At 43.6% G+C, this 24,598-nt stretch overlaps 1 protein-coding gene across 7 annotated transcripts in view; it reads left to right on the plus strand.

The window, feature by feature from the left end:
- Positions 1–24,598, plus strand: part of DIS3L2 (DIS3 like 3'-5' exoribonuclease 2) — a 280,596-nt gene that overhangs the window by 145,343 nt on the left and 110,655 nt on the right. For 6 of the 7 annotated variants that reach the window (XM_053919206.2, XM_053919207.2, XM_024564295.4 and 3 more), the window contains one exon: positions 13,988–14,067. In XM_053919206.2, the coding sequence (XP_053775181.1) occupies positions 13,988–14,067 (80 nt within the window). Of the gene's footprint in view, positions 1–13,987; positions 14,068–18,758; positions 19,336–24,598 lie in introns of those variants that run through there. The other variant, XM_045198027.3, reaches the window with a different exon arrangement.

Here is a 24,598-nt window from a genome sequence, read left to right on the forward strand (position 1 = left end):
CTTGAAAGGGAGCCCATCCCTCTCCCTCTCCCCTCCTCGCACGCCTTCTTCCTCCTCACCTCCCTCTCCCTTTCTCAGTCCCAGTTTGAAACTGTAGGCCCAGGGTCAGTTTGTCCTGTTTTAGGTTATATGCTGGTTTGGGAGAGGAAGCAGCAGGCCAGATATCAGTCTGCCACAGCTGTGCTCACTGGTTCTTTTTCTGTTCCAGGGGTTTGAAAATTTTAAGTGACCCTGACATCACAGGGTTGAAATATAAGAACATAGGCTTTAGAGGCAAATTTGACTTAAATCATCACTCCCTCTGCCACTTAACTAGGTATATACGAGTAGTCTTAGGCAAGTTACTTAAATCCTCTGAGCTTTACTTTGTGTACAACTTGAAAGGGATGTATAGGTGCTATCTTTTTTTTTCTTTTTAAATATATTTATTGATTATGCTATTACAGTTGTCCCATTTCCCCCCCCCCCACTCCACTCCATCCTGCCCACCCCCTGCCTCCCACATTCCCCCCCTATAGTTCATGTCCATGGGTCATACTTATAAGTTCTTTGGCTTCTACATTTCCTACACTATTTTTACCCTCCCCCTGTCTATTTTCCACCTATCATCTATGCTACTTATTCTCTGTACTTTTCCCCCCCTCTCCCCCTCCCACTCCCCTATTGACAACCCTCATGTGATCTCCATCTCTATGGTTCTGTTCCTGTTCTAGTTGTTTGCCTAGTTTGCTCTGGTTTTTGTTTTAGGTGTGGTCGTTAATAACTGTGAGTTTGCTGTCATTTTTACTGTTCCTATTTTTGATCTTCTTTTTCTTAGGTAAGTCCCTTTAACATTTCCTATAATAAGGGCTTGGTGATGATGAACTTCTTTAACTCGACCTTATCTGAAAAGCACTTTATCTTCCCTTCCATTCTAAGTGATAGCTTTGCTGGATACAGTAATCTTGGATGTAGGTCCTTGCATTTAATCTTGGGTAATGTAATTATGATGTGCCTTGGTGTGTTCCTCCTTGGGTCCAGCTTCTTTGGGACTCTCTGAGCTTCCTGGACTTCCCGGAAGTCTATTTCCTTTGCCAGATGAGAGAAGTTCTCCTTCATTATTTGTTCAAATAAGTTTTCAATTTTTTGTTCTTGCTCTTCTCCTTCTGGCACCCCTATAATTTGGATGTTGGAACGTTTCAAGGTGTCCTGGAGGTTCCTAAGCCTCTCCTCATTTTTCCAAGTTCTTGTTTCTTCATTCTTTTCTGGTTGGATGTTTGTTTCTTCCTTCTGGTCCACACCATTGATTTGAGTCCCAGGTTCCTTCTCATCACTATTGGTTCCCTGTACATTTTCCTTTGTTTCTCTTAGCATAGGCTTCGTTTTTTCATCTGTTTTTCGAACAGATTCAACCAATTCTGTGAGCATCTTGATAACCAGTGTTTTGAACTGTGCATCTGATAGGTTGGCTATCTCTTCCTCACTTAGTTGTATTTTTTCTGGAGCTTTGAAGTGTTCTGTCATTTGGGCCTTTTTTTTTTTTTTTTTTTTGTCTTGGCGCGGCTGTTACTTTAAGGGGCGGAGCCTTAGGTGTTCACTGGGGCGGGGTAATGCTGGTTGCTGTGCTGTGAGGCAGTACGTGGGGGAGGGGCCGAAAGGGAGCAATGGCGCCTGCCTCACTCCTCAGGCTTTCAATCTTTCACTCCGCTACCCACAATCAAACTGGGCCCCTCTGGTTCTGGTTCCCAAGTGGGTGGGCCTGTGCACGCTCTAGGCCCCTGTGGGCCCCCTGTGCTGGAGCGCTGGGTTGCTCGGTCTGCTTCGCTCCCCGCCGTTCTGTCCTGTTTATCTGTGCCCAAATGTGGTGCTGCGGGGTGCTACCCGCCGCTCTGCCTGCCCCATTCTCCGCCACTCTGAGTCCGGCCCTCTGGGTTTATCTGTACGAATGTGGGGCCGCAGGGTCTGCTAGTGCTCGGGCTGCCTGTGCCGTTTGTCCCACACTCCGCCAGTCTCAGTCCCGCCACAGCCATGCGAGTCCTCTCCACCCCAGTGCCCCTCTCCACCCCTTCTACCGGTCTGGATGAAGGTTTATTTTCTATTTCCTTGGTGTCGGTCCCCCTTGCCGTTCGATTGTCTGTCAGTTCTGGTTGTGCGAGGAGGTACAGTGTGTCTACCTACGCCGCCATCTTGGTTCTCCCCGGTGCTATCTTTTTTAATTTAATCTTTATTGGGGTTTTTTTTTTCCATTACCATTTAGTGCTCTTATGACCCTGGTACTGTCTTTTCTCGTGAAGTTGTGGCAGGGATAAGAGGTAAGAATGCGTGTGGTGCTCAGCGCCTGGCATGCATCTGCTTGATAAGGTACTGCTCCTTTCTGAGGAGCATTAAGCACATTGATGTTTGAGTCATGTGTAGAGTAAAAAGTTCAGACTACCTTCTGCCCTCAAATTCTGTTTCCCCTTAGCCCATTTTTTTGTTCTCATTTTCATCTGCCCTTGAGTATTAGTATATTCATAATCAAAAGGACTTTGGTTCTAAACCTAGGAAATTCTCTTGCGTTGTGTTCCCAGGCCAGGGCTGGAGGTCCCAAGACGTCACCTGAAGTGAATCCTGCTCTCACAGATATGTTGATGCTTCTGGTAAAGGGACTATTAGGTGAAAACCGTTCATGGCTCAACGCAGCCCCAGTCTTTTCCATGGTTGGAGTTGAAGGAGCCCAGTTAAAGATTTAGCTCAGTATGTATTTATTATCTCTACTATTTGCAAGACCCTGAAATAGATATTATTAGAATTGAAAAGTACATAATTGAGAGAAACCGTTTTTTCCTTCAAATAATATAAAGTCTAGAAGAAGAGATGATGAGTGTACAGGAATCACTAATTCAGGACATAAGGCTGCATGTTAATGAAGGTGTCATCTTAAGTGAGAATGGAAGAACAGTTGGAAGCCAGAGCTTGGAGGATGCTGAATGCCTCGCTGAGGGCTAGTAGTGTCAGGGTAGCTGGGGGCTAGTGAAAGTTTTTGAGGAAGGAGCAAAATCTAATGCAGTGTTTTAGTAACTTCATCCCAGTAGCCAGATGCTGAAGGATCTGAAAGGCAGGAGACTGGAGTCCAGCTGGGGAGAGCTGCTTCTGCAGGAAAAGAGGGCGGGATTATGAAGACAGGTCCGGTCACAGGCTTGGTAAGGACTGGGTGATGGAGATGGGGCTGACACAGAGGCAGTATACTGGGAGACCTGAAAATGCAGGAAGAGGTGTAGACTGTGGATGGGGTCATCTGGGGTCACCTGGGCGGCTCCCGAAGATGGGGTGGGAGTGGAGAAGCAGTTCTCTGCGCTTCACTCAGTGCATTCTGCATCCAAGGAGCTGCCATTAGAGCTTGACTTGCCTGCCCGCCTCAAAGGGAGACTCTCTGGGGGGGCTTTTGTTGTTGTTTTTGTTTGAGTTTGTGTCTTTGAGAAAGGAACCCTAGAGGAATTTTGTGCCTTATTTGGAAATTCTCTGGAGCAAACAAATTATGAATACGTTTTTATCTCAAAATCTAAGTATTTAATATTGAAATCAGCTAGGAAGTCATTGCCACCCTGTTTGTATTTTTAAACTATAGAATCAGCTTGGTGAGCAGTGAAACAGAATTTTGGCCCAAGGTGAATATTTAAAAGACATACAAGACTAGACTTGGCTTTTCCCGTTAATGAGAAGAAAGAGTTCACACTTTTTTTTTTTTTCTGTTAAGAGTTACGGAGTTCTACTCATGTTAGCCAAAGTAATAATAAATGAGTCCCTGATTGTCCTGAAATACAGCTGGCATTTATTTTGGCATTTTTGTTTGACTATTCGAGTTGTTTTTTTCAGCATTAATTTTCATTAAAATGATTGTATGCATCTCTTAGACAAGTCTCTCACCTCACTAAACTGGGACTCTAGTAAATGTTCTCAGTATTTTCCAGAACTATGCAAGGTCTGTTAAGGCCCATTCATGGTGCTTTAATCATCCTTTTAATAGAAAACAATCATTTGGGAATACATTTTCCAGGCAGTTCCCTTGCCTCCCAGGGAGAATATTTCGAGGCCTCCCAGTGACCACAGGATTAAAAGCCTTGACAGGGAAGCCCTAGAATTCTTGAAGAGCTAGGCTTTTGAAAGATTCATTGTTGTGGAATCTCCCTCTGAAAGAGACCACTTTATCTTCTCCTAAACATCTATGGGACAGACATAGCACTTTCTGAAAAGAAATTCCGGGCAGTGTAGAAGAGCAAACGTATGTAGGTAATCCAGTATGGGCAGTGTGTAATTTGAAGAATGATAGTTCCATTTTTATGGTTACCATAACAATCATACAGTTGTGCAAAACATGTGTATAGCTTTTATAGAAGGGAGCTGGCACCATTGTAATGATTCTTCTCATATCAGAACAACTGTTTTCAGATCTGGAAACGGGTGGCTTAACCCTTCCCCGGTTAGCTCAGCATGCTCCCTGAGAAGCTCTTTAGAGCTCCAGGGCTGTTGAAATGTATTCACTGCTTACATTTGCATGTTAGCCTGATAAATGATGGAGAATTAAGGATGATGATCCTTTCAACAGCAGGTTCTGAATTCCTAACTTGGGAATTCAAAGGATGAGAAAAAAAAAACACTGTTCCTCAAATAGAAATCTAGGAGAGATGTCTAGACATAGTTAATTCCTTGACTTTGTGACTATTCTTAATTCTGCCCACTAGAATTTAGACCCGTTAAATGCTGACCTCTACCCCACTGTGTTTAAGTCTCTGACAGAGTCCTATTAAAATTTGGTTACAATTTCTGTTTTATTTTTACATATTAACTATGTCTCTTCTGGAAATTTTGTAGCAAATTTAAAAGAGTAGTATTCTAAGCAAAAATATATCTATGCATATTCTTTTTAAAGCTACTTTTTCCTATTTTTGTATATCCTTTCCAAAAAAAAGTACTTGGGACTTGACTTTCCGTGACAAACTAAGGAATATCCACTTTGAATAAGTTTGATACTGGAACTCTGTATGTGGATTTTCAAGTTGAAAGTAAAAAGTTGTCAGATTTAGAATGAAGTCATTGTCAACTTAGTCAACCGTAGAGCAACTTTTTCTGAAAGAAATTTTTGGTAATTATTATTTCAGCCAAAATGTTTCTGGGATGTTTAAATCTTAAGATAAAGTATGGAACTAAGGGTGATTAGAAAAGATTTCAACTTCTATTGAAATAAAACTTATTGGTCTACTTCATTTCTTTTAACACCTACTCTTTTGAATTCCTGGCCCATTAAACCAAAGGTCTACAAGTCTGTGACCGTAGACATGTTACTTAATGTCCCTGAGCCTGAGTTTCTCCATCTACAATCAGAGTAAAAAATGATACCCACCACTATTGTAATTCTGTTTTCTCAAGAGGTAATTTGTAGGAGATAGGGGAAAAAATGTTTTAATGAGAACAAGGTTTCTTATATTTTGAAGACCTCTACTATGTTTGTATTCTGTGAAGATTTTATATATTGTATAGAGCTTTATATGCCTAAGCGCTTAACACTATAGGTATATAAGGGCCGAGGAATTTGATCCCTGTATAGGAGCATTTCTTGGAAGTTTCCTGCTACCTCATTTTATATAGTTTTGAAACTTAATTTATTATCAATCTGTGTTCTCATAGCTTGTTTTAAAGTAACCCTAATCTGATATTTTAAATCTGGATTATAGGAAAACACTACTACCAGAGGTAAAAGAAGACAGAGAGGTGTGCAGTGAGAACTGGTTAGAAAGACTATTTTTTTTAAGATTTTATTTATTTTTAGAGAGAGGGGAAGGGAAGGAGAAAGAGAGGGAGAGAAACATCAATGTGTAGTTGCCTCTTGCACACTCCCCACTGGGGACCTGGCCTGCAACCCTGACTGGGAATCAAACCAGCGACCCTTTGGTTCGCAGGCCAGCGCTCAATCCACTGAACCACACCAGCCAAGGATAGAAAAACTCTTTGAACGGAGTGGGACTTGGCTGCTGTGGTTGTTGCTCCCTTAGGCAAGCGTAGGTTCTAATGGGAAGTAAGGGAGTGCTGAGGCCAAGCCATCTCTGCTCTGGTACAACTAACTCCCTTGGTTCACTTGTGCCCAGTAGTTCAGTGCCTTCAGAGAAACTAACTTGGTGGGTTCTGACCGTTGCACCAGCTCTCCTTTTTGCCCAAGTCTTCCTTCCCCCAGATAGCCATGGCTCACTTCCTCACCTTCAGTCACCTTCAGTCACCTTCAAGTGTCACCTTGCATTAAGGCCTGCCCTGACTGTCCTATTTATAATTGTAATTGGTACTTCGCACTGGTCTTGCTCTGGTCTAATGTTTCTTTTTTTTTCTCCACAGCAGTTAAGTACAGTACTGTTTATTTTGTCTCCTCTCCCACTAGAATGTGAGTAGATAGGAATCTTTGCTCTCAAATGTGTCCCAGACACCTGGAGCAAGTACTAGATGCCCAGTAAATATTGAATGAGGGAATTCTGACCTTCTTTCTCTTGACCTTCTTCACGGTGATGTTTCACTGGTCCCTACAGTTTTGATTTGATCTGGACACAAAGTAAGTGAAAATTTATGAAAGAGCTATAATTACACATAGTTATAAATGATTTAAAGCAAGAAAGGGTTGGGCCCATTTCTTGGGGAAAGTCATGTTTGAAGGACTGTATGGTGAAAGAGGGAGCCAGCTACTTCCTTGTGGCTGCAAAGGGCTGAATGATGAAGATTCTCAGAATTGGATTTCAACTCAGAATATGAATTAGAGCTCTCTAAAATTCAATGGCCTGCCTAATAGAGCTCCTTAAAATGGTTAGAGCTCTCTAAAATTAAATGGCCTGCCTAATGAGGCAGTGAATTTCACTACTCCCTGTCCAGGTATTCAAGAGGGAAGCCCATCTGCCTCATTGAGATTTGGTTTGCTGGCACTTTGGGGATAAGGTTTGGACTAGGATGACCGCTAAGAAACTTTCAGCTCTGATGATTTGATGACTCCGTTCCTGGAACTGATGTGGAGTACTTCTCAGGGTTTATTGTTCAGTGAAAAATCAGGTGGCAGAAGAGAATTTATAGTATTCCCCTGTTTGTGTAAGAAATAAGGAAGAATGTATATCACAAAAAGAAAAGCGAAAGAAAGGATAAACCAGAAAATGATAAAAACAGTTATTTGTAAGAGATGGGTAGGATCAAAGTAAAAGTATAGAGACAAGAATAAGACTCACTTTAAATTTGAACCATTTAAATGTTTTAAATATTCAACAATAAAATTAAGTCAAATCTAAAAGGAGGTAGAAGCAAAATCTCTAAAATAGACCTAAAACAAAAATGAATGGTTCTAATGTTTAGCAAATGTGTATTATCACCACATACAGCAAAAAGAATTAATTCAAGTAGCTTTTGGGTACTGTACATTGGACCACTTTGACTGAATACCCTTAGTGACTGTATTCTAAGGATAAAACTCCAAAGAAATCTTATACTTAATAGGTTCTTTGTTGCTAGTGGTATTGGGATTAAAATTCTGACACTATTTTGAATGTGAAGTTATTGGTAGCTGAGGTGCTCACTAGGAGAATAAAGATACAAATATGGAATGGGAGAAGATGAGGAAGAACTCTGTAGTATTAGATTTCATTTGGAGATGTCAGCATGAACTCCTCATTTTCAAGCAGTAGGTTAGATTGAACCACATGAAATTGCGTTTTCAGGCCACAAGTAGTCAAGTGTTAGCAGTTTTACATAATTTAACCCATTATTTTCCAGTTCTATTCTCTAAAAGGCATTGGGTTTCTGTAGAAGGATGCCCTCATTCTTAGAAAGCCTATGGTCAGGTACGGAGGGGTAAAGTGCCATGATTTCTGCAGTGTGATTTTAAAGGGTTCACATGTGAAGAAATCTAGCTTTAGGAAGGGCAAATATGGCAAAGTGTTGGCATTTGATGAATCTCGATAGGGAGTATATGGATGTTTATTTTACTATTCTTTCAACTTTCCTGAAAGTTTGACATTTTTCAAAATGAAAATTGAGGGAAAGAAAGTTAATTTCAGCATAGTCTCTGAATTTAAACCGTGGCTTGCTTGGACTGTGCTATAGTCTGGCTCCCACCGTACCATGCCAGCCTTGTCCTGTGGCTCTGCTCCAGAGTGTCATTTTTTTTTTTTTTAAGTATAAAGAGAGGTTCAGTTGGTGAAGGAGTAAATGAATGTGACAGGGGTGGTCATATCAGTCAGTTCTGAGTCAGTCTTATCACTGTCCTTTAGAAAGTAACCACTTGGTGTAGAATTTTGCCGACGCATGAGGTAGACCTTCCGTGGACCCTAGGTGGAAGCCCCTGGCCAGGGGGGAAAGAGCCTGCCCAGAGCATTGCGTCATTTCTTCCTGCTCACTCCATGGCCACAGACGGGTCAGCTCCTCACTTGGGGGAGAGGAGGCAGATGGACCAAGGTCTGTTTCTGCTTTAGGTAGACCTAAGCCTTCCTCTGTTCTGAAAAATCTGTGACTTGTGTCAGACTTGTTAGCAGCTGTTGTGACATTAGAACTGAGTGAAAGTGTTACCATAGCCACAGCTGTCATCAGAAGGAAAAAAAGGTGCAGACCCGCCACATCAAGGGGGCAGAGCTAGGTTCGAATGATGATCGCCCTTTGCCTCCAAGAGGAGGGGTCAGCCCAGCCCTGAGAAAAGCCAAGGGGAAATGGAAGTGCAGGTGAATTCAGCATCCGCCTTAACTGGACCGTCCCCGCACCCATCTGGCTGGCTCTCCACATGGCGTGCCTTAGGGTCACGTTGCCATGGATGGAGTGCTCCAGCTCTTTTGCTGTTTTTCCTGCTACAGTTTACATAAAAATTTCTGGCTTCTTTATAAAACTCCAATACCATCTAATCTAAGAAAGTGTTTGAGTAAAAAAAAATCATTCTTTATTTTCTTAAGGTTATGTCTTAAATTTTTCCATTCCTTTTCACCCATTCACCACCACTGACCCAGATCCTCCCAGTAGAGTTGCTTGCTAGCAAGGAGACCAACTCCGAGTCATGGACAGAGTAGGGCCTCTATAAATTTTGTTAGTCTACAAATAGTCCCTGAACCGCAGTGTGTAGAACACTGTTTTATGAGAAGAGAAGATGGGATAAGACAGAAAAGGACACCCCTGGAAACAGTAACATTGTGGTATGACCACAGGTTTGGATGCCGAGAGGTCATGGGTTCTAATCCTAAATGTATTTCCTAAGACACAGTGGCAGCACTGAATGGAGAGATGCTAAAGAGAGCCCTTTCGTCATGTTTTCACTCACTTGTCCATCAGCTGTTCTTTACACACGTGACTTCAGTATGCTGGAGGAGACACCAAGACAGGCCAATATTGCAGCCAGACCCTGGAGAGTTTCTAGCTTTGTCACTGCGGTGAGACACATCTGTAGGCAGCCACCGGCATGCTGGGGCAGTAGCCGGTTCTATTGGAGAGAGACAGGTCACTGGTGTGGGCAGGGCAGGCAGCGAGAGGTGCCTTCCACTCTGGAGCCATGAAGGTCCCCTAGAAAAAAGATGGCATTCCAGCCAGGCCTTTACAAGCCATGTAGATCTTAGCCATTGGAGATGGGTGGGGAAATGTCCCAGCATTAGGGACAGCACCAACAATGTCTCAGAGACCAGAGGGTGTAGAGAAAAGTTTGGCACATAAGGTACGTGTTGGGCATGCTCAGTCTCGCTTGAAAAACATAGGTTGGGGCCTTCTCGGAAAGGTTTTGAATTCTGAGCTGAATTTCTGTTTTACTCAGTAAGGAGTTGATGAAGGTTTTTGACCAGATGTGTGCTTTAAGATGGTGAATCTGGCAGCCTCATGACCGTGGGGAGAGCAGTTTCTCTGATGTGGTACGAGCCATGGCCAAAACCCAGTGAGGTGAATAGTGACAAAGTGGTGAGTAGAAGTTTCTGTGGAGACCAGACAGCTGTTCCACTGCAAGGAGTGGCGATGCTGGTCCCTTGAGGAGGAAGAGGGCCCGAGGTCAAAGGAGAGTGTGCAAGTGACAGAGGAACAGAAAGTCTTCCTATGCTTTTTTGAGTTCCTGGGGTTCTTGGCCAGTTCTTACGGATTATAGAAGGCTTCTTGTTATTCTTCCTGTGTTCTTTTCCTGAACCAATGGCTTTGCATAAAATGATGTTAGAAGATTCCTGTCACTTTAAAATATTGTACTGAGCCCTCGGTCACGTGCCTTCAGAAATTTTGGTTACATAACATTGCTCTGAACTGGAATTTTGCAGCCTCATGAACGGGAGTCTCCCTCCCCAACCTGGCACTTTATTTTCTGTGGGTCAGGGTTAGCTTCTTTCTAACCATTGTTGCGGAACTCTTTAAATATTTGGTCTCACAGGTTCTAAAAGCTGGCAGGCCAGGCTGCTCCCTGCAGGTTGTGAGCCCAAAGCCTTCCAGAAAAGGAGCCAGTAAAATCCGAAGCATGTTAACAGAGTGTAACAGCTGCCCAGCGCACTGCCCGTGGAGCTGGGCTTCCAGGTACTGAGGCCAGCAGCTCCCGGCCGCTGTGGCCCACAACCAGGAGGAGCCCTGAGGCGCCACATCATGGCCCAGCCATAATTGTGGCGATGACAACAGATTAAGTCACTGGCTCTCAGCGCTGAGGACTGGACTTTGTCAGGGTCACTCACTGTTCCCTTGCTTCTCCCAAATTTCCATAGTGAGAGGACAAGTTGGAGTCCACTGCCACAGTACAAACACTTGTCGGGAGCTCCGCGAGTTTGCTCAGCCTAGAAGTTGGTTTTCTAGTAGCCCATACTGAATGTCTCCTTTCCTTCCCGCATCCCCTCAACATACATAGGTATTTACTTATACCCTGATTTAAAAAAAAAAATGGTTTAAGGCAGCTTGCAGTAACATTTAATGCAGTTAATTTTTTTAAATTAGGATGGGGGCAGAAGGAATATATATGTAGAAAAATTAGGCACAGCCAGGATAAAGGTTAATTCACAAAGTTCAGACTACAAATAAGATCATTTAGAGGCAAGTCACAAATGTTTTGAGTTTCCTGGCAGCCAAAGCAGAGAGGGAAATCTGAAAAGATAAAATTCCTGTGTCTGTAAGATATAAACAAACCAGCCCCAGACAAGAAGAGGGAGTCCTTGCACTGTATAAACTTCCCTGGTAGAAGGGGCGCTGAGCCATGAAATGGGCGAGGCCCCCATCAGCTTCCCTGCAGTGAACAGCATAGCCATTTCATTGACTTCTTGCAGTGTCCCTTAGGGTAGGCTTGGTGACAAGGTCGCATGTGGGACAAGGACTCCATTGGCAGCTTGTGCAGGTTGTTTCTGTGCGGTTCATCACTTCTCACAGGGCACTGGCCCGGGGGACCTTGCGCCTGGGAGAGTCTCTGCCATTAAAAGTGCCAAGATCAAATGAGTCTGGCAAGAACTGTGCAACACCAACACACTGAAGGCGCAGAGAAGTCCCAGGGAGTGGTGATGGGAGGAGGCTTGACCTGGGGCCGTGAGCCTGCCATACAGCGGTCGGATTATGCATTATGGAACTGTACCCTTGAAACCTATACATTTTACTAACCAGTGTCACTCCGATTGCTTCAATTTAAAAAAACAACACAGAAGCCCTACGATTAAGAAATTGGCTCAGCATTTCCCAAACTGATTTAATCACAGGACCTTTCTAAAAAATTGAATACTTATTGGCACATTGGGGAAGCACTGATTTAAAACAGGGGTCCACAAACTCTCTGATAAGGGCCAGACAGGTAGAGTTTAAGCAGACAGTCCTGTAATAACTACTTAGCTTAGCCATTGTACCAAGAAAAGGTGGCGGTGTGTCAATAGAGCTTCGTTTCTGGAAACTGGAATTTGAATTTCATATAGTTGTTACATGTCATGAAATATTCTTCTTTTGATTTTTTTTCCCAACCAATTTAAAAATGCAAAAACCATTCTTAGCTTGTAGGCCATTCAAAACAGGTGGCAGGCCCCATTTGGCCTGTGAGCTATAGTTTGCCCACCCCTGATCAAGAATAATTTTTTGATGGTATGTTTTTCCAGAAGACTTTCCTGATGACTGTTCCTCAGAGTTGTTTTAATTTAGATTTTTACGTTTCTGGTTTAAGAGTTGATTTTTTTTTTTTTAAGTAGAAAAGAATTGGTTTGAGTACTTACAGTTTAGTCTAAGATTTTTCTCAATTTGTGGTCCCTCTCAAAGAAGATGTGGACAAATTAAACTTGAAGCCTTATAGTTTAGTTTTACTGTGTTCCATATAACAGGATCAGTTTGAGGCTAAAAATATTTTATTTATTTTTAATTTTTTTTAAAGACTTCTATTTCTTTACTTTTTAGAGAGAGGGGAAGGGAAGGAGAAAGAGAGGGAGAGAAACATTAATGTGTGGTTGCCTCTCACACACCCACTACTGGGGACCTGGCCTGCAACCCCCACATGTGCCCTGACTGGGAATTGAACCCTTTGGTGATACCCTTTGGTTCTCAGGCCGGCACTCAATCCACTGAGCCACACCAGCCAGGGTGAGGCTGGAGATATTTTAGTGGAAATTATCATTCATTCATAGAAATAAAAGTCTCAAATCACCCAGACATTTAATTGTAAGAAAACATTTCTTCCTAGTCAACTCTCTAAGTAAACCAGTAAACTGTGGTCCTCCCCCCATCCCCAAGGTAAGAGTGTTATTTTTTATTTTGACTACAGGGATGTTTTTTCAGCTTCTTATGATACCATTATGATGAAAGGAGGAGGGCCAAACTATTTCTACCACCATGTCTGACATTTCAGTTCCAGTTCAACAAATATTGTCAAGTACTCAGTATATATAAAGCATTTTGCTAGCTTCTATGGAGAATACAAAAAGAAGCAAGAAGCAGTTTCTTCTTTACCTTGTGAACCAAGTTCAAGATTCTCACCAATTCAGAGCCCATTACTGCTGTGTCTGGATTAATTGCACCTCCCTGTCCCATCCTGTCAGCATTCATTCATTCATTCATTCATTCATTTATTCTGTAAACACTTGTGAGTGGCAGGCTATGTTCCTAGCACTGGAACACAGCCTTTGGTGACCTGCCAAACACCCCCATCTCCAGGCCAGTGCCTGGGGAGGAAAGGGCAGAAGGGATGGAGAGTCAGGGCCAGACTCTGCCCTGCTCTGTAGGTATTTACATGCTAGGAATGACTGGGTTATGTGGGGCATGTTATTTGAGAAAATCTAGAGCAAAAAGAGAATGGCAGGGCATGTCGCAGAGTAGGAGTGACATGTGCATGGGGTAGTGAGTGAGGATAAATGGACAGAGGTGTGTCTGATGATGGGACATGGCAACAAACTGCGATTAGGATGATTTCCAAGTAGAATTGTATTACAGCTAACTGTATGGCTTCAGGTTTTTTGCAAAACTTATTCTTGGGTCAGAAGAAGTTAGGTGTTTTTTTTTTGTAAAAGGTAAAAGATTTATATGATCTGAAGAGAAACCAGAGTATAGGTGATTTACTTTTTAGCACACACCTCTTTGGGAAGAAAGGAGAAGGGGCAGTAAATTATCCTCATATAGCTCTTTGAAATGAAACCAGAGGAGGACAGGTCTCCATCAGCCATTGAGGAAGAGGGAAGCAAATGGAAGAACTGACCATTGGAAAGTGATTTACCAAAGATACTTGCCCCTCCTGTGAGACAGCGCTTCTTGGGAAGCCTCATTCATGGATGTTGCCTCGCTTCTGCCTTCTCACACCTGTTCCACTTCAGAGTCAAGGAGAAACACATTCACAGAGAGAAAGAGAAAGTCACTCAGAGACAGCATGGAGCCTTGTTATCTCCCCCTACTGTCTCCCCAGTCTCATGTTTTACTGCAGATCCCTTCCTCAGACACTATAGGAGTTTCTCTTCACTTTGCCTACCATTTGCACATTTTCAAAATAACTGTTCTTTAAAGCTGTCCTGCAATGAGTAAAGTTTCTGTTTGTGGCATCACTAATTATTTTTTCAATCTTTCCTAGGAAAGACTGTATCTTCACCATTGACCCATCAACTGCCCGAGACCTTGATGACGCCCTCTCCTGTAAGCCACTTGCTGACGGTAGGTTAGAGATTTCTGTTCCATTCTGGGTAGCAGACAGTGTGCATAGCTTGTGGTTGGCCTGGCTGTCTTGTGCTCCCCAGGCGGTGTAAGGTGCAAGCTTGGGTTTGCCTTGTCCCTGAATTTGCCGGAAGCCAGTGAGGCTGTGCAAATGTGTGGCCTAAGGATTGTGCTCCTGTGGTGACTTTGTTGAGGGTGAGAGATGTCCTTTCAGCAGAGCAGGGTCCTTCTGCTTAGACCCTTAGAACAGGCAGCAGAGAGAGGAGAAGAACTGATGTCGGGCCTTGGCCCTTCAGGACTTTCCAGTTTGGGTGTGATGTGTTAGAGCACAGGTGGCAAACACAAGGCCTGAGGGCCGAGTCCGGCCCTCCACCTCGTTTTATCCGGCCTGGCACCTTGTTTCTACCTTGCAGCAGCGCCAAGCTTTTTGCCCCTGGTTAAGGAGTAGGTACACTTATAAGGTCTTAAAATTACATTTGGCCCTTTGAAGGCAACCCCAAGGCTGATGTGGCCCCCAGTGAAAATGAGTTTGACACCCCTGTGTTAGAAGAAAGCCCCGAAGGGCTCTGCTTGGGAGAAACATAGGGTTCTTTTCCTGCATTTAACAATGGATGGGGTGGATCAAGAGGTGATACTCTCCAGAGGCATGCGTGGTAGTGGGTGTTAGGAGCACCTTCCCTGAGGAGTGCTCCTCCAGTGAGCTGGAGAAGCCTGTAACTGCTCCCAGTAGGTCTTCATGTACCCAGCAAATTGCAAAAGGCAGCTGTTAGGGGCTCTTTCTGCATTCTTTTGGGATGGAGCTAAGCAGGCAAAGGTGGGATTTGAGGCCAGCAGCTTTGAAAACTACAGTAGGGGAAAAGGAAAGTGTGGGGATGTGAGAACAGCAAACTCTTATCAATCCCCAGTTTAATTTCTCCCCAGATATGCCCCTCTCTAGGGTGGTGTCTGGGTGACTGCTTTGGCTTCAGTCATTCTCAGCTATGGCTTTGGTTCTAACGTGGCCTTGGACGGCTTCCCCAGGATGGATATCTACTCTGTGGTTCTAGTATGCAGCCAAGTGTTGATGGCCAAGTGGCTTAGTCTTTTTTAAAACATTGCAGAGGTGTTTACGTATTCCACTAATGTAAAACTGCGCAGGTTCAGCGTCTAATCTCCTCTCTACTATAACAGGCGGTGAAGCTAGAAGAGAGGAGCCAGAGATACAGGGAGCATCATTGCCTAGAAGTGCTTTTGTCTTCTGTTAGTGGGAGTCCCTCTTGAAACTACCGGCAAAATGACTCAGTATTTTCAACCAAAGGAAATGGAAAGGAAGATAAAACATAAAGAGAGAAAAATCCCCATGGAAATTTTTGAGGAATTATGTATTTTCAAAATCCAAAATGTGAACACCCTGCTTAAAAGAGCAAATACCGTGTTGGTTTCTTATGGCCTGAGTTGTGTCTGCTGCATGCAGAGGCTCTCGGGATGAGCTCGCTCTCCTGAGCCCTGGGGTGAAAAAGTGCCCCGGGCAGAAAGCCAGACTACAGTGGGCTGCACTTCCTGTACTCCCTTCTCTCCAGGTTCACAGCCCAGCCGTTTGTAGGTGAATGCTAGCAAACAACTGCTTCACTCACTTTGTCCCCGTTCATAGTTGCTCATGAGAAGGACAGGTCTAGTACTTGTTACTTCATCGCAGCTGGCCCCAGTGATACTTGCCTTGCAGGGCGGGACACCAGGGAGCTGTCCTGTGTCTTGCCTCTAGTTTCCTGTGTACCAGATCACTGCAGAGGTTTCCGGTAGGGCAGTGGTAACAGGTAGGGTAAGAAAGGTAGATTGGGGACAAGTTGTACATTTTTGTAACTGAAGAATCTACTTTGCCAGACAGTCCGAAATCGATTGTTTTCAATCTGTGGTTTAGGGAGAGCAGTAAAAATAAGGAAAACAGTTTATTGGCACAAGATGAAGGATAAGGAAAGGAAGTAGAGGCAGAGAAACAAGTCGGAGAAGCACTGTAATTGTTTGGGGATGTAGGTAGGTAGTAAGGAGCTGGGCTGGAGAGGGTGGCAGTGTTGCTGGGGCTGGGGAAGAGGGATGTGAGAGAGGGCAATAACATCCATATCCGTGGGAATGGGTGTTACACCAGAGTTCAGGGAGGGGAGTTCAAGATGGGGCGCAAGCTGCAACCTAGAGGATGAGGAGGTAGAACCTGGGCAGACAGAAGGTCAAGCTGGTTTTGGAGAGAGTGTGTCCACATGGAGCTCTCTGTCTGATGACAAGGATTTACATTAAATGCTGCTGCAGACCCTTTTCAGGGGAGGTGGGGCACAGATACGCTGCACACATGTGGTCCATACGACTCTCTCTGGAGAACCCTGAAGGAACGTAGACAGTGCACCAAATGCAAACAATGATTTTACTGGGATGATGGGATCATAAGTGATTTTTCTATTTTCTCTAGTTCCCAAATTTTTATAATGTGGTAATAATAGTTTTATAATGAAAAAAATTTTGTAATAAAAAATATTATGAGGTGCCAGAAATCCAAGGGCTGCCGAGTAGCGCACTGCACCAGGTGACTAGATACCTTCCATCTGCTCAGTTATTCTTGCATTCCAGAGGAGTACTTAACATCTGGTCATTTGGCAGAGCAGCAGAAAAAGGACAAGGGAGAGGAGTCAGGGAGGAATCTGCAAAGGCCTGAGTTGGTCAGTCAAGTGTTTTTATGGTGGCACTTCTACAGTTGGCCTTTGTGACAGCAATTTCTGCCAAGGCCATTTATCCAGGGAGCTGAAAAGTAAAAGTTCCAGTTTGGATGGAGGTGAGGTTGGCTAAGTTCAAGTTCTGTTAGTTACCAGTTCATGTCATTTCTTGCTTGGAGGAAAAAATGTTTAATGTTTCAGAGAGCAAATAATGTTTTCTGGCCATATTTACATCATCTATAACCATTTTATTTATTTCTTTATTGAATTTATTGGGGTGACACTGGTTAATAAAATTATATAGGTTCCAGGGATACAATTCTATATATAAATTTTTCTTTGTTCCCATTGAAATCATCTGAATGACTGTTCTGTGAAAATAAAACACGCAGACAGTTGTAGCTAATTTAGTCCTCACCCTCCCTTTCTACATATTTCCAATGTAACCCCAGGACTTGTTGCTAGTATCTCCTGTATGCATGCGACTGAGACTGTGACTGTACAGTCTGCAGATAAATGCAGCAGAAACACAGTGACACCTGTTCTCCCATGGGCCCTGATTAGGTTGGAAGGCCAGGGGCAGGGGGCGGGGGGAGGGGGGTATGCCCCTACCTTTGAGGAATCTCAGCTTTGGAAGGGATCCTACCAGTCATCTAGCCTGGTAATGCTCCACCTATAAACACACTTGAGTGGAACATTCCTGTGAGCATTCCCCAGCCTGCTACCTTGAACGTGGAGTTTTTCACTTTTGCTCAAGAAAGTGCTTAACAATGTAAGTAAGTAAGAGTGGTGTTATAGTGATAACCCCCAATCTAAATACAGTAAATCACACGCTTCAGTTTTATTGCTCTAACAGGTCACTTGCAAGACACACCACAGTTGACCTCACCAGTCAAGTGCTGGAAGGCCACAGTTGTCACATTACCTTCTGTTTTTCAGATTACCTCTACAGCATCCACTTATTAAATGTCCAAATTGCATTTTAACACTCTCCCTCACAGGCAGCCCATTTGGCCTGAGGATTGCATGACTAAGGAAACCCTCCCTTACAATGACCTGAAATGTTGCTGTCACCCTGTAATTTTCCACCCATGAGTCCCATTTATGCCCCTGGTGGCCTACACAACAAGTCTCGGCTCTCAGGTGATAGCCCTTCGGAGACCAGATAACAAAGATCCCATATTTCTGAGTCACAGCTTCTCAGCTGAGCACCCTGTATGTTATTCCGTGCCCTGTAGCTTTGGAAGTTTGGGCCCATTTCCCGCGCCACGGCGTTCCTTCTGCCTTTACGGGGTCTGAGGTACCTGACTGTCTGCACCCAGACCTCTGCTCGCTGGTGGCCAGGGCATGGTGGCTCTCCCAGCCAGGTCCTCCTTACCGGGCAGGCGGAGTCTGGAGTGGTACCACCCATTCTGTCCAGTTAAACCCACGATTGCTTCACCCTAGTCTCCGAAAGAGGAAATTGTTAGCCTGACGAGTGAGGACCTTCATTTGGCGTTCGTTTGTTTGGGCTTCCAACAGATCCTACACGAAATCGATGTTCACCGCTTCTCTCCTGTCTTGTTTCTCTAGTGTTTTCTCCTCTAATGACGAATTGTCACTGAGCCTGTCAGGGTTACCCTAGAAATGAAGGGTTGGGGAGCTAAGGAGAGGGGGGATGAGGAATACTGCTAATGGGCATGGGGTTTCTTTAGGGGGTGATGAAGTGTTCTGGAATTAGAGTGTTGCTGGTTGCACAGCTTGGTGAATGTACTAAAAACCACTGGGGGAAATGAGTGTAGGGATGAATGAAGAAGAACAAACAAACAAATCACTCATCCTGAAGCTTTCTGGAAATCGGAATTGGCACCTTAAACACAACTTAGTGGAAGACTTGATGGAATGCTTGGGCTGGATACCCGTAGTGATGTCCCACTTCTCTGTCTCCCCCTCCTTACTGCTTTGTCTGAACCAGGGAGCACACCCCTCTGTTCTGAAATACGAGCCACCCACTCATATTTCTCTTCCCCACAGAGCACAGCAAACTGACTCAAAAGAAGGAAGAGCCGATCCTACTGTCCAAATATAAGAAATGACCACATAAACAGATGCTGTCTAACCTGAGGACACATGTGAAAATGTTTGCTTAATGAGTTAATAAACTTTTGATATTGGGTAGAAGAGAAGAATCTAAAATGTCATCTAAGTTTCTGGCTTGGGCACTGGATGGAATGTAATGCCATTCAGTAGGACATATTGAGGGAAACTGGTTTCTGAGGGGGAAAGATGGTGAGTTCAGAAAAGCGCATGTTGAGTTTGCAGTCCCTGAGAGACATCCAGGTAGAAATACCGAGGGGACAAGTAAAAGGAGTTGGGGCTGGAGTGGGGAGTTGTGAGTCATCAGTGCATGGGCCTGGGACTGACTACCCAGGAGAAGTCACAGACTGAAAGGAAGACCAGGCTGGACCTCTGGGAGAGATGCCCAACAGAGTAACCCAGAGGGTGAGGCCATAGAGATGGGTGGCAAAGCAGAGACGGGCTGGGCAGGCTGAGGGTGAAGAGTCAGGAAGGAGGTAGGAAAGGCAGGCAGAAGAGGACCGGAGAAGTCTCGGTTTGGTGACTGGGATGACCTTGGTGAAACTGTCAGTGGCGTTGAGAAGAGGAATGCAGACTGTGGGTGGTCAAGGAGCTGGTGGAAGACAGGAATGGAGATTGTTTCCTGTGAGCAGCAGGGCAGGGTGGGAGGGGACTTTTCCTTTGTTTTTAAGATGGAAGCAATTTTAATGTGTCTCTGTATTGAGAGATAAGAGATGGAGAAGTTGAAAATATGGGAATGAGAGCTGTTGATTATATCTGCAAGGTCTTGAAGAAGGAGGGAGTGAACTCAGAGTATAAGTGGAGAGTGAGCCCAAGACGGAGGGAGACCACCTCTCCCTTTGAGATGAGTGGCAAGTCATAGAGAATGGGCTGCTGCTGAGTCTTCACACCTGATACTACCTGCTTTACCCATGGGAGGGGGCAGAACCGCCTACTGAGGGCACAGGTGCGGGGGTGCTGACCAGAAACCCACCGTAACCCCATTCCCAGATACACTGGCCAGGTATGCTGAGTTGGAGTTACTCCTAGCAAGTCGAGGGGATTGATTTTCTTCAAAACCCTCAGCCTCCTAGGTCTGGGAACCACAGTCGCAATCTGGAAGCTTGCTGGGAGGGAAAGTGTGGCCAGCACCAAGACAAGGGTGCTGGGACCTTGCCTCCCCTCTGAACCTATTTTTTTTCTCTGTCCCCTCCTTTTATAAAAGCATCAACTGCCACCTGGTCTACCAAAGGCTTTTTAGAAAAGGACTCCTGGCATCACATTCGATTCCTCTTAGCACTGTCATGGCCATTTCAATAACTTCCCTTCTTCCTCCTGTCCACCTTGCTGCCCAGTTATCTCTTCTACTACGCATGCATAAGAACCAGGTCATGATGCTTTTCTGCATGAAAATCTTGCACGTGTCGGTGTAGTCCACATATTTTAGCAGAGCTTTGTTATAAAAGCCCTCTAAGATGAGTCTCCAGCCTCCTCTTTGACCATCCCCACCTCCCAATAGCACTTCCCCTAATATACACACACCCCTAATGACAGTTAGCCACTCAAGGCTCTACACATCCCACTGCACTCTGCCCTGCCTCTGGGCCTCTGCTTGCCCTCTGCCCTCTGTTTAGAATGCCTGGCCTTCCTGCCTACCTCTGTGTCGGCTGAAATCCCACTGAAGAGCAAGATAAAACCTGCAGAGCCTTTCTTACCTCCTAGCAGAATGAATTGTTTCTAGCCTATCAACACATTTTCTTCATGTCACTAATTCAGCAGTCAATAAACATCATTGCTTGTGGATTTAATTCCCCTTTTTGCTTATTTCCTAAGGGCAAGGAGTGCCTTGGATATCTCTATATCCTGAGTATCAAAACCTATGTTTAAAAACCGTTTGGTCTAGTTAGTCTAACCAAGCAACCTGGTGTATACCTTTGGAGCTTTACTCGGTTTTCTCTGTTTCTTACCTTGCCATTTATGTTTTGACCCTTAAGTCTGTGAGTTTTCTGTGGGCTTATATGCTGCCATATGAATCTACTCCACGTGTTCTCCTGAAACAGTCTATTTTTTTGGAATTTGGTGTACCTTTCCATCATCACAATCAAGTCTTTCATTGCATTTCATGACGTCTCAGCGATACTATGGGATCGCTGAGTTACATCTTATGTTCCCGACACCTGTTCCTCCAGCTCTGTGATTGGCGTGTCTGAGCCTCACTCCTTCTCCATTATTTTTGTTCATGTGTCTTTTGCATGGTCTGCACTGCTCTTCCCATTTCACACCTATAGGCTGCCATGGCGACTTGTTTCATGGTTTTATTTTGTCGTTTTCCTCCATCTCCCTCCTGTCTATATCTTTGCCATTTCCAAATTCAGTGAGTACTAACTTTCTGATAAAATTAACTTTCTGAATGAATCTCAGCATAATAGAAAAAGACCAGTTTGTGATATAAAAACCAGAATTATATTGGCAAACAGGCTTGATAGTTAAGAAAAACCTTCTTTAGGAAAGGCTTCCCCATTGGAGAAGGAGAAGGTTGGTAATCCCAGAATCCAAGTATCTCTCTCTACAGATAGGTCTCAATTAATGGTCATCTAAGACATTGGAAATTGAACCGATTTTTTTGAGTTCCTTCTGTTGGGAATGTTTGGAGGTTAGGTGGCTACATGGGGATCATGTCAAGGTAATACTAGAACATAAAGATCAGGTGACATTTTGAGAATAAAAATCAGCTTTAAATGGTTATCTGCAGAATTTCCTCTTGCCTAGAAATCTGTAAAACACCAGGTAAAATCTACTATTTTAGTATGCAGAAGGCGGAGACAGACTGGTGGTAATGGGTTAGTCTCTTCGTGTCGCAGATCCCTTTGAGCGTCTCCTAATAGCCATGGACTCTTCCCAGAAAAATGCGCAGCTGTGTATGTACACACAGTATTTTGCATAGGACTTACATTCCCAGCAATACTGTCGAATGAATAGCCTGAAAAACCCTTCTTCAATATAGCTGTTGAAAAGGACACACATTTTAAAAGTGTATGGCTAAGCTGACAAGAAAGGATGGCTAGTCCTTAGAAGCCAGGAGTAAAACAAGAGCAGGTGACCAAGGAAGGATGTGCTAAAGTGGCCAACCTAATAGTATCTTTTGAAGCCTACTGACTAAGACTATTTTCTTAGGACCTGAATTAACACTACCTGCATGGTCCATAAAATTCCAAGCCAAGTATTTAAAGTGGTACCAGGTAGACAGTGTTTTCAGAATCCAGACAAAATCAGAACCATATTCTCTCTGGAGGAATTCATCCTCAACAGAAGCCTTAAAGATTTGCCAAAGATAAAATTCTAGTAAATGTCAATGCACATAAAGTCATGAAACATGGAAGGATGCAGCTAAAGCAATGCTTGGAGGAAAATTTATAGCTTTAGTGCTTATCTTAGAAAAGGAGAAAGTTTTTAAAGTTGAGCCTATAAAGGTTAGCTTTACAAATGTTACAGATAAGGGGAAGTTATAAGATGACTTACTGTATGAACATATGCTATGGGTACAAGCACTGGGCCAAAAAATGGAAATTACTTATTATAACTGTAACAATAGAAGCTGCCTGTGCTTCCCCACAAAATACATAGGACAAATTACCAAACTTTACTCTGTTTTTCATGCATGTCATAGGGGAACACAGCATTTATTCACTCAAATAACAAAAATTCCTGTTTCCACTTTTGGCCCTGCCAAAATGGAAGTCTTAAAAAGTAGACACAAAATACCAAGCATAGCTATTAGATCTCATTTCTGTTTTTCTAGTATTAGAGTGCTATTAAATTGCCAAACTAAGGGTATTTTACCAAAACCCATTAATGTTTGAAAAAATATTGGCATGTTAGGATTTAACTTTGGAACAGAATTTGAAACATAAGAACATGTACATATGCTTTTTTAATATTCTGCATTATTTTTAGATTTTATATCATACATATTTATAGTGTTCCTATTCCATGAACATTTTAAATATCTTTTGAATAATAGAAATACAGTAAAGAACTTCCAAACTTGCAGAGAGAGGCAAATGGAATGAGGAAAACACACAGAAACACCTCAGTGTAAAAGAAAGCATGACATGAGGGAAAAAATGTATAGAAAGAAGCAGGCTAGTGTCAAAATGGAGGTGTAGATAAACACCTCCTCACACAACCACAGAAAAATTTACAACTAGGCTACAAAACAGCTACCACCCAGAATCATCAGAAAATCAAGCTGTGTGGAAGTCCGACCACAAAGGAATTATAGAAGTCACATTCATCCAGACAGGTAGGAGGGGTGGAGGCGTGGAGATGTGGAGCTGTGGAATGGGTGATCCCAGCTCTACACCAGACCACCCAGCCCAGGGTTCCAGTGCCAGCAAGGTAAGTCCCCATAACTTCTGGCTGTAAAAACCAGTGGGGATTGGGGTGGCAGAAGAAACTGCAGGATTCTCAAGAGTCTCCTCTTAAAAGGGTCTGCAATGGACTTAGGACTTACACAGATTTACTCGCCTCAGGGCTGCAGCATGAGAGCAGAAAGCACCAGTGGCATACAGGGAAAAATTAAAGTGTCTGGAATCAGGGCAAGAGCTGGGGGACAGCTTCCTCCCAGATAAAACTCCAGAGGTCAGGCAGTGGCATTGTCCCCTTTCTGAGCCCTCCCTGACACAGTGCCAGAGAGTGCAACACCATATCTGAGACTCCATGATTCTGGTTCACACGGGTTGCCCTGACCAGGCAATGAGCTAAGGCTCTGCCCCATCCCATTTACTTGTCCACTTTGCTACAATAGGCCATGCTACTAAGACAGGGAGTCAAGCAGCTCTACCTAATACATGGAAACAAACACAGGGAGGCTGCCAAAATGAGGAGGCAAACAAGTATGGCCCAAATGAACAGAACAAAACTCCAGAAAAAGAACTAAACAAAATGGAGATAAGCAATCTGTCAGATGCAGAATTCAAAACACTGCTTATTAGGATGCTCAAGGAACTCATTGGGTACTTTAACAGCATAAAAAAGATCCAGGCAGAAATGAAGGTTATACCAAGTGAAATAAAGAAAAATTTATAGGGAATCAACAGTGGAGTGGATGAAGCTGAGAATCAAACTGATGATTTGGAACATAAGGGGAAAAAACATTCAATCAGAAAAGCAAGAAGAAAAAAGAATCCAAAAAAAAACAAGGATAGGCTAAGGATCCTCTGGAACAACTTCAAACGTACCAACATCTGAATCATAGGGATGCTAGAAGGAGAAGAGGAAGAGCAAAAAATTGAAAACTTATTTGAAACAATAATGAAAGAAAACTTAACTAATTTGGTGAAGGAAATAGACATACAAGTCCAGGAAAGCACAGAGAACCCCAAACAAGATGGACGCAGAGAGGAACACACCAAGGCACATCATAATTAAAATGCCAAAAGTTAAAGAGAAAAATCTTAAAAGCAGCAAGAGAAAAGCAGAGAGTTACCTACAAAGGATTTCCGATAAGACTGTCAGCTGAGTTCGCAGAAGAAACTTCGCAGACAAGAAGGAATTGGCAAGAAGTATTCAAAGGAGCTACCGAGATGACCCTATCCAGCGAAGCTATCATTTAGAAAAGAAGGGCAGATAAAGCGCTTCCCAGACAAGGAAAAGATAAAGGAGTTCACCATCACCAAGCTATTATGATGTGAAATGTTAAAGGGACTTATTTAAGAAAAAGATCAAAACTATGAACACTAAAATGGCAATAAATTCACAACTATCAACAGTTGCACCTAAAAAGCAAACTAGCAAAA

The sequence above is a fragment of the Desmodus rotundus genome, chromosome 2 (genome assembly GCF_022682495.2).
Source record: "Desmodus rotundus isolate HL8 chromosome 2, HLdesRot8A.1, whole genome shotgun sequence".
Lineage (NCBI taxonomy): Eukaryota > Metazoa > Chordata > Mammalia > Chiroptera > Phyllostomidae > Desmodus > Desmodus rotundus.